The sequence below is a fragment of the Lactuca serriola genome, chromosome 6, assembly GCF_051521515.1.
Source record: "Lactuca serriola cultivar US96UC23 chromosome 6, Lser_US96UC23_V15, whole genome shotgun sequence".
Classification (NCBI taxonomy): Eukaryota; Viridiplantae; Streptophyta; class Magnoliopsida; order Asterales; family Asteraceae; genus Lactuca; species Lactuca serriola.
This window is the reverse complement of record NC_136413.1, coordinates 26,459,932-26,470,820: the sequence shown is the minus strand read 5'-3', so window position 1 is coordinate 26,470,820 and position 10,889 is coordinate 26,459,932. Positions and strand designations below refer to the sequence as shown.

Sequence of the window (10,889 nt, the reverse complement as noted above, 5' to 3'; positions counted from 1 at the left end):
CCAATAGCCAAGGCACCATATCGTTTGGCTCCTTCTGAGATGCAGGAGTTATCTACACAGCTGTAGGAGTTGTTAGACAAGGGATTTATCAGGTCGAGTAGATCACCATGGAGAGCCCCGATCCTGTTTGTGAAGAAGAAGGACGGGTCACATCAGATGTATATTGATTACCGGGGGCTGAATAAGGTGACAGTGAAGAACTGTTATTCCCTCTCGAGGATTCATGACTTATTTGACCAGCTTCAAGGTGCATCTTGGTTCTCCAAGATTGATCTGCGATCGGGTTATCACCAGATGCGAGTCAGGGATGACGACGTGCCGAAGACAGCCTTTCAAACTCACTATGGTCAATATGACTTTGTGGTGATGTCGTTTGGGCTCACTAATGCTCCTGCCGCATTCATAGACCTCATGAACCGCATGTACAGACCGATGTTGTACCGATCTGTGATAGTCTTCATCGATGATATCTTGCTTTATTCCAAGACTCAGGAGTAGCATGAGGAGCACCTGAGGCAGGTGCTGTAGACGCTGAGGAGGGAGATATTTTTCGCAAAGTTCTCCAAGTGTGAGTTCTGGTTGTGCGAGGTGCAATTTCCGGGGCACCTTGTCAACCAGAAAGGTATTCTAGTGGATCTGGTCAAGATAAAAGTCGTGACACAGTGGGAGGTTCCGAGGTCTCCATCTGAGATTCGGAGTTTTCTTGGTCTAGCAAGTTATAATCAGAGATTCATCCAGGATTTCTCCAAGATTGTTGTTGTAAGTCCCTAAATATGCCTTTGTATCAATCAGATTCGTTTGATGGTGCGGAATCCCAATCAAACGAATGATGTCACATCAAATAGAAGAGAAAGAGAAAAAGAAGATGATGAATCTTGTATGAATTGATATGAATGAAGATCTGGATACAAGATTCACACACTAACACACACTCTATTTTCTCTCTCTATAGAACACCTTCAAATGCACACACTTAAGCTCCTCTAGTGTTCATCAATCTGTTCCTCACACCCCTCACCCCTATATATATATACACACGGGAAACATGGGCCTTTAAATGGGTTTACGGTCGTAAATGGGTTTACGGCCGTAAACACCCATTGGGCCGTAAACACCTATATGATATAACATAAAAATACAATTTCCTAGAAAAGCAAAGTATAAACCATATTTTTGGCCCAACAATCTCCCCCTTGGTTTATAGCTTTCTTTTCTTTTCTTAAATGACCCAACAGGCTCCCCCTAAAAAGTAGCTGGCTTTTCTTGTTAATCTTCATTGGGAACTTGGCTTCAGCATTAATCTTCAATGAATGACTTCATATTGAGCGGTTGGGCTTTTCTTCAGAATTTGGCTTTGAACGCACGTCGGGTGAGGAGGCATGATGTACTGATTCTTGAAAGATAGCACTTTCAGCTTTAGAATCTTCAGAGAGACCATCAGAGAGAACAAATCTTCTGGATCACTTCAGCAGATTCAAGAAAGCAGGAGACTGATTGAGGAGGCTTCAATGCAATCCGTCACATAATCTTCAAGTTAGTTTCACCTTGCTTCTGGGGTTGAAGGATTGAATGTTGAAAGAATAATCTTCATTTCTTACTCCTTCGAATGCGAATTATTCGATGCTCACGGATGAAGCCTTGGCTCAGAAATCTTCGACACAAACTTCATGAGTCTTATCTATACCTGAAATCATTTTTCAAGACAAAAACAAAACTAAAAGAAAACTTAGCACAACAATAAACAAATATATATATATATATATATATATATATATATATATATATATTAATTTTTAATTCTCCCCTAATATTTAAATTAGAAGAAACTATGAACAAATTTAACAAAAATAAAATGATATCTAACTTTAAGAATGATTTAGGATCAAAGTTTTTAGACAGCCTTAACCCACTTGTCGGTACCTTCTATCTTCACATCTTTGTCTGGTCGATCGTCGGTATTGTGGTCCACTTAAACACGAAAAATTGTGACAATTTTAGGACATACTAATAATTGTAAGACAAAGTGATCCTAAGTTCCTAGATATTATATCTGATCCTAAGTTCCTAGATACTATATCTTAAGGACCATTCAGCTGACGACGACCAGGGATATTGTTGTCCACCGAAATTGAGCAGCGAGATCTATAGACAATCTTTGAGTGTTCAATTTTAATTGTACTGGAACATGTTTCCCGCTTCCTGATATGCCCCAGTAATCAAGGACTTCCAGAGTACTCCTTACATCGGGTGAGTAGACAATCATTAGGAGAGAAGATAGATTCAGATTATTATCACTTATAGTTTTAGAGCGATTGAGAAGTAGAAGGTTGCATATGCTGTGTACCAGGTCGGATTGTTAGTCACGCAAAGGAGACAACATATGGCTAACAGATAAGAAGAATTTCATAGATTTAATATGCAGAGAAATAGATTTGCATATGTTGCAGTCCAGGTCAGATCTCTTCCGATCACGCAGAGGAGGCAACATATGACTAACAGTAAGAAAGAAAGAAAATAATTTTCTACAGACCTAATTCATCGGAATTTACCAGTCGCCCCATCAATAGCGGAATTAAGGATAGAATCCGCACATCGAAGAAAAATTAATCCACGGTTCCAGATACGAGTTCATTTAATGTGACGAGTAGATTCCCATATATATCTCCCTGCTGAACCTATCCGAGCGTCATATTGTCAGGCTGAACGGATCTAACTAGGTCAAGATTTGTCAAGACTAAGAATTTCTTAAGTTCAAATCTGCCTAGTCATGTCCATTTAGAATCTTTCGTGCCTACCAACGCATCAAACCAGAGCATAGACCCTTCAACTTTGGGTACGTTACGCAGACTTAGATTTCCTGTTATCACTTATTAATATCACTTCCCAAAACATCTCCCTCAAGCACATTTCATAACCAACATATTTTTGATTTCCTGATTTTCTAATGTTTTTGGATTTTTGAAATTTTTCTTATTTTTGTTTTGTTTTTATTTCTCCCCCTAAATTTGTGCATATGAGAGAAACGAAAGTAAATGCGCAAATTTAAACTATCCTAAAACAAAAATTCGTCTTTAAAGCTAATCGGCTTAAGAAAAACTCAGGAGTATAGAGAAGAAAACTCAAACTGTAAGTCACCGATTGAATTTGCATCTAGAAGGTCTGAGAACAGCACGCGTAATCTCAGAACAGATCCGAAAATTCTTCATGTCATTAAGCACTAACCCCATGAGTGATCTCTTCCTTTCTTCTATTCCCGTAAAGGACACATACTCTCAAACAATTGTCTGAAAGTTTTACAGTTGAGAGATGTCCCCTATCAAGTGCCAGGAACAACCACTACCAACAAACCGAAGTCTGATGATATGCCTCCATAGCTGCTCCGACACAGATCGGGATCAGTTGGTCTTTGGAACCCAGTCCATTATGAAACTGGGTCGACCTTTGTCATCCGCGCAAGGTACTTTCTCCCATGACATGTCTTGTTTATCACAAACAGAAGATATAGAAATATTAGAATCATTATTTTGGAGATTGAGCCTTCAGAACCCATTTGTAGTTGGGTTTAACCTATTTCTTTTTCAATCTGATGGGTGGCTCAGTACTTGCTTTTGATCTGAATGTCGGCCGTTGAGATGACTTTGATTTTGACTTCATGGGAGCATCTCTTGGATTTGGCTTCTTGGCCGACATATCCTTCTTGACTTTGGGATTTTGATTTTTGTCCTTTGGAGTTGAATTCTTGGCCTTCTTGGCATTCCGGTCGTCAATGTCTGATCGTGATCTCGAGGGGTATCTTTTGGAGTATCTCCCTCTTGGCGCGTTCTGCCAGCCTTGTGCATAGTAAGGAACGTATGCAAGATTTGGACAGTTTCGGGCAATGTGTCCAGGTGTTCCACAGTGAAAACATGTCTTTTTCTTCACTGTGAAGTTGTTTCTTCCTGCCCCTAGTGGCATATCTTTGCCTTGTCTCTTGTTGTTCCCACATGCACACTTGCAACAAGAACTCTGTTGCGTTGGAATTGGTGGCCTGTATTTCTCAACAGCAGGTTGATCAAGAGCAGTTGAGTTCGAAGCAACAGATTCAGATTTCAAAGAGATGTTGTTTTGTTCAATGGTGTTCTCCTTGTTCTCATCCTGTTGGCAACTACCTTGCTTGATCCATCAAATTCTTGAAACGCAAAGTTTGCATAATCAAATCTTTTCATCAATGTATCAAGCTCAGCAGTTAGCGCATCGTTCTGTCTTTAAACATAATTGTACAATTCACATTTCTCACTGTAGTCTGCCTGGACTCTTCTAAAATCATTTATCTTAGCTTCTAATTGGGCTTTAAGGGGCTTTTGTCCTTTCCTAAGTTGGTAGCCTTCATATCTAAGGTCCTCTACTTCTCTACGCAATAATTTGTTTTCATCACGTAGACCTTTAACATATTCTTTACATGCAAAAGAACAAGATGGAAGGGTTACCTCGCTTTTCTTGGGCTCGGAAGAGGTAGATGTCATGAAAGCAAACAGCAGCTCTATCATTTCTGCCTCGGGATCATGTTCATCAGTCTTCAAAGAAGCATCATCGATCTGAGCTAGGTGAGCATTTTCTGGCCCTAAAATGTTCAACGCCTGAATCTGGTCCTCCCAGTCAAAAGACTGTGCGACCATAGTAGTCTCACCATTAGCTGCAACACCTGCACGATTATTTCACACTACTACCATCATTCTGTTGTTGTTGACCTTGCGATCTAGATTTGGACAATCACGAGCAAAATGACCCGGCTCGTGGCAGTTGAAACATATCAGCGTGCTCTTGTTGAATCCCACCTTCTTGTCAGCATTCATGCCCTAGTTGCCCTTTCCAATCTTCTTAGCAAACTGCTTGGCCCTGAAAACAGCCATAGCAATCTGCCACGTGATGTCCATCTCTTCTACATCTTCAGGATGAATCTGGTCCAAATCGGCAAATGACAGTTGAGGTGGAAGATCTCCAGCCACAAAAGCATTATAGCAGTTAACAAGCCCAATAGCCAAAGCCAGATTTTCATCAGCATCCTTGGGGTTTGAGGAAGAGGCTACACCAGGCATATTTGGAGAAGAAACAACATGTGGGGAGACAAATGGTTGATTCTGAGGATGAGAGATAGGTGATGTAGTAGTGAAAGTCTGAATCTGAGGTGGTTTGGCAGCAAACCCTTGACCTAAAGAGGACATGATTGAGGATAGAGCATTGTTAGATGAGATGCCAAGATTTTCAGTAGAGTATGAGCTCACATGATTGATCTCTCTCTGTTTATCATCAATATCACAAGATTTGATGATTGCCATGGTTTCAGCAAGAGTGAGGCGGTATAGATCCTTAGTCTTCTAAATCACAGCAACATTCATATCCCATGATTTGGGAAGAGCGTTGAGAAGCTTCTTGTTAATTTCTGACTTGGTCAAGTAAATCCCAGATATGTTCATGTCCGTTGTGATAGTTGTGAACCTCTGCAATTGAGCTTCAAGAGTCTCTCCTGGAATGTAGTTGAACATGTTGAACTTTTGGCTCAACATGTCCTGGCGACTCTCCTTCATGTCCTCATTGCCCTCATAAACTTCAATTAGGGCTTCCCATAGATCTTTAGCTGAAGTGTACTCACGAAAACCTTGAGCGATGTCGGGAGATAATGCCATAGGCAAGGTGGCTAAAGCCCTTTCTTGCTCCTTAATTTTCTCAAACTCCTCATCGGTGTAGTTTTCAACCTCCTTGTCAATCACTTGACCTCCGACTGTCATGGTGATTCTAACAGGGTCTCTAAGAATGCTTCTCCATATCTTAAAGTCCTTCATTTTGATGTATTTTTCAATTCTATACTTCCATTCGGGGAAACCATCCGCAGACATCAATCTTGGAATTCGTGTGGTGGTTCCCTTGACCCGACTGACCAAGAAGTCGTTGACATTCCGTTGGGGGCCTAAGCAGTAGGCAGCCTTTGAGACTCTCAGACAGTGGCTATGCGAGGCACCGATTCTGACCTTACCGGAGGGCATCAATGACTTTGTGGTTTACTGTGACGCTTCGATCACGGGTATGGGTGAAATGCTAATGTAGTGAGGGCACGTGATAGCATACACTTCGAGGCAGTTGAAGCCTCATGAGGCGAACTACCCGATGCATGATTTGGACCTAGGGTTTGTGGTTTTCGCCCTCGAGATTTGGCGGCATTACCTCTATGGATTTAGTACAGTGTAGATGAACCTTGGTAACTATGAATTTAGTGCCTGTTGAGAAAACCCAGGCAACAATGGATTTCGTGCCGATTCCTTAGGAGATTCCTTAGGAATAAATGAACGAGGAATAGCTGGTTCTTAGGGTAAAAACTTAAGAAATAAAGAAGATAATGGGGATAGGTAATTAGTTTGATTGTTTGATGATTAAATATAATAATTATATTATTATGGGTTGAAAACCCTATATGTTCATCAGGCTCCCAAGCCTGACCCACTCAGTATTCTTTGTATCACAGGTAGTGGCATAAGAGCATAAGTTGGTTGACATGACGAGAGATTTTGGATTATAGATCAGTAGTTATAAATAACTGTTGTAAGGTCTATTTTATACTGTTTATGCTTTTGGTCTGATCGGAACATGACATCCCGAGATTTTGTTATTTAATAAAAATACATTTCTTTAAAGAAATGATTTGATAAATTCTTATCACATTTTTTGGGAACAAATTACGCAACAGTTTTCTTTAAACGATTACTCTGATTTTAAAACAAAGCATAAAAAAATCGGTCTTTTCTGGCCGTGAAAATTGGGGACGTCACAACTCAAGACCACATAGAAGATCCAGCAGGTCCGGAGCAGGATCCAGACTGCTCAAAGTCAGCAGAAAATCTATGCCAACAAGTGTCGTTCAGACATAGAGTTTCAAATAGGGGATATGGTCCTCTTAAAGGTGTCACCTTGGAAAGGTGTCATCCGGTGTAGGAAGCATTGCAAGCTGGGCCCCAGGTACATCGGTCCGTTCAGGGTTTTGGCCCAGATGGGCTAGGTTGCTTACCGATTGGATCTGTCAGCAGAGCTCAGCCATATCCACAACACTTTTCATGTCTCCTAGCTGCGGAAGTGTTTAGTGGATCACGCTGCAGTTGTACCCTTAGAGAATATCCAGGTTGATAACAGCCTGAACTACATCGAAAGACCAGTAGCCATTCTTGACAGGAAGATGAAGTAGCTGAGGAACAAGCGGGTGGAGCTGGTGACAGTGCAGTGGCAGCACTGTAACACTCTAAAAATTTCAACCTATTTAAACTTTTCAAAAACAACCTAGTTTCATAAAGTTATTACAAAAAGGTTTTTAATACAATTATTATCAGAGTCTTCCCAGAACCACATCATAAAACACAATCATGAGGAGCGGTACGATCACGCCTTTGCCTTGCCACGGTCTCCTGAAGAACCTGAAAAACATTAAACCACAACTATAAGCCTGAAATCTTAGTGAGATACCCCCAAAATACCAACCACATATACCATTCACGCACAACATGCCATATCATAATAGAACACAGAACAACCATGCACTTCGGGCCTACTGCGTGACTGGTCCGCCGCACCGGCCTTCAGTCCACCTGGTCCACCCTCCGAGTCTAGCCATATACATCGAGTCTACAGTGTGATTGGTCCGCCCGCATCGGGCCTTCAATCCACCTGGTCCACTCTCTGAGTCTACAGTATGACTGGTCCGCCCGCACTGGGCCTTCAGTCGGCCTGGTCCACTCCCCGAGCCTCGGCACGTCTGGTCCGCCCTCTTGGGGCCTACAGCCTATCTGGACCGCTCACTGGGCCTTCGGGATAACCGGTCCGCCCTGGGTATGTTGTCCTACAACACAAAGCAGGACCCGCCTCAACCCAACCCCAGTCCAACAACCATGTGCACATAAACATTCAATCATATAACAACTCACATCCAATCAAACCGATCTAGAAGATCACATAACATAACATCATCCTAACCAGGATACTGACCTTAACCAGGTCTCTAACATATACCATCCTAACTACCAGGATGCAAACAATAACATAACAACGATACCCGGATCACAATCCGATAAAGGGCCGGCCTTGGTGCCGTAGACCCTGTTGATATAGTGAGGATAAATCACCTCGCAACTGCCGACTGAAAAGATAAGACCGAGCTGCTCCGACCACTGACACGATCTCCACCACTAGCCAACACCAACACTGAACTCAAAAAAAAATGCCAAAAATTACCAAAATACCCCTGGAAGTCAACTGGTCAACCCTTGGTCCAAGTCAAAGTCAAAGTCAACCTCATGACTGACTCTACTCGCCGAATCAACCCGATGACTCGTCGAGTCCCCATGCTCAGAACTTCCCCAATTCGCGACTCAACTCGCCGAGTCACCCCGAGACTCGCCGAGTCCCACAACTCTGAGTCCCCTCGCACTCAACTCACCGAGTCCTCCCTTGACTCACCGATTCATGGCTCAACCAGAAGAAGGTTAGGACCTCATGACCAGACTCGCTGAGTCCAAGAACAGACTCGCCGAGTCCAAGGCTATCTTCGACCAACTCGCCGAGTTGTTCTTCCAACTCGTCGAGTTCCTGCCCACCTTCATGCAACTCGCCGAGTACACCCTTGTGACTCGCCGAGTACCCCTAGATCTTAATCCATACAGAAGCTTTCCAGGCCATGCAGATGATCCAAACCATAGATCTACCCTTCTACAACCCATCCATCACGTAAAGTGGCAAACTTTACGTGAATCCAAGGAGATCTAAGCATATAACACTCTAGGGTTAGGGTTTGGGACAAGATGGCTTCACCAGTCACTCAAGAATAGGGACTTTAATGCACTCTAGACCGTCTCCATTCCAGATCTGAGGTAGCAACCTCAGATCTAACCTCCAATCTCAAAATATCACAAGCTATTTTTTCCAAATACTCCAAAATGATGAATCTAGATGAATAACATCCCAAGCAACGAAATAATACCTCAAAAGGAAGCTCCAACAGAAGTGAAATCCGAATCCTTGCAAAGCCCCTTGCTCCAAGCCTCTTAACTCTCCAAGATCTCTTACAAAATCTCTTCTCCAAGGTTCAAATGCTCTCAAATCACTTCACAAACGTGCATAGGGTTTTCTGGACTTCAAGAGAGGGTATAATGTCCTTTATATAGTGCTCATCCTCCGAAATTAGGGTTTTCTCCACCCAGCACCAACTCGCCGAGTCCAACCGCCGACTCGCCGAGTTGGCCACTTAACACGCGACCGGAATTGCGACCCTACTCACTAAGTCCACCCATGGACTCCCCGAGTTGCTCTTTCACATTTACACTTTGAACCATGAACTTGCACTCCTGAACTCGGGATGTTACAATTCTCCCCAACTTAAATTAGGCTTCGTCCTCAAAGCCTGCAGCAACACAACTCCAGAATTACTCTCGCAATGCACCACCTGGCATTAACAAGACTAGGTTCCTCAAAACACAACCACTGAAACCCAAAACCCAACTTTCCCCTTGCGGTGTACTGACCACCGCTTCAAGCCGGCCACCGGCCTCATCCTCTGATAACCACACTTATCCACCGAATACCACTCCATGATACCTCGCTTGCTCCAAATCACAACAATCACTTGTCTCATACGAGCTAGAAATAACCCTGAACCACCGGAATCCCGATCTGAGTCCAACTTTATCCACTCCATGCTGACAGGATGACACATCCTTCAGTCTCAGAGCAACTCCCATGAGTTCTCCTCCGCAATCTCATACCCATGCTGAACTGGCTCTAGCATCCTCGGGTTAGGAAAACCCGATACACTGCTGACACCTCCAAACATCCCCAAGGATGAATTTCCGCCTCATACATAATTCCTTGATCAAAATCAAACTGGAAATCCAAGATTCCATCCCTGCATCCCTTCCGAGCCTCTTGGCTCTACACCCGCGGAATTCCTTCGGCGACCTCAGCAAACATCCAACCCGGATGTGATTCCATACCACCGCCGCACACACTGCGCAATAACCATAATTGGAACACCCCAATCATAACTTCTCACTACTACTTTCACTTCTGTGAACTTACACTCCCTCTCGGAGCTACATTCCTTTCCCTTTCCTTACCAAGGAAATCCAGTTGGCTGCCTTGACACCACCATAAGTGCCACGGTGCTCACCCAATACTACACCATTCCCTTATAGCATAACCGCTATCTCATGCACCACACCTGCTCTGAATCCGCTCCCAGGGACTCTCGAGTTCATGCACTACCTTCCATTAATCACGATTAATACTCGGGGCCTGACCTTCTGATGCTATCACATCGCGACATACTCATTCCATTTCCTTATACAGATCTATCAACACGTGCAGAGTCTTCAGCATGACTGGACCACCTTACCAGGCCTTCAGCCCATCTGGGCCACTCTCAGAACCTTCAGCAGGTCTGGACCACCCTCCAGGGCCTTCAGCCTGTCTTGACCGTTCTCCGAGCCTTCGGCCTGACTGGTACGCCCACCGGCCTTCAGTCTATCCGGACCGCTCAACCAGCATTCATCATCCCGCGTTTTCCCTCCAGGAAAACTCTCCCATGCATACTGTTCTAGCCCTCTAGGGGTCCCGAACTCTATCTCCATTCTACATACTCAATCCCGGCCCGATCCCAGGCCTATCACAATCGATCACCCTTGGTCTGTATCCCGCCCCGTTTGTCTGACACTTGCTCATACCAGTCTACGCTCGGCTGACAGAACCACTGTTGTATCCCAACAGCTAGACAACCTCTCATGCTTATCGATCTTCCGAAGAATTTTCCAATTCTCCCCCACTTAGAGCACTGACTATCAACCACCGGTCGCCACCACTGACCTCCCTCGACAACCCTA

General features: G+C 43.7%; 1 protein-coding gene across 1 annotated transcript; it reads right to left on the bottom strand.

Moving 5' to 3' along the window:
- Positions 1-5,354: 5,354 nt before the first annotated feature.
- LOC145059592 (uncharacterized) lies at positions 5,355-5,819 on the bottom strand. The gene has a single exon (XM_079007420.1). The coding sequence runs from the start codon at positions 5,817-5,819 to the stop codon at positions 5,355-5,357; it is 465 nt and encodes a 154-aa protein (XP_078863546.1).
- Positions 5,820-10,889: the final 5,070 nt, after the last annotated feature.

Excerpts from the sequence above, each read along its gene's own strand:
- LOC145059592 (XM_079007420.1), bottom strand. The coding sequence starts at position 5,819 with ATGAAGGACTTTAAGATATGGAGAAGCATTCTTAGAGACCCTGTTAGA.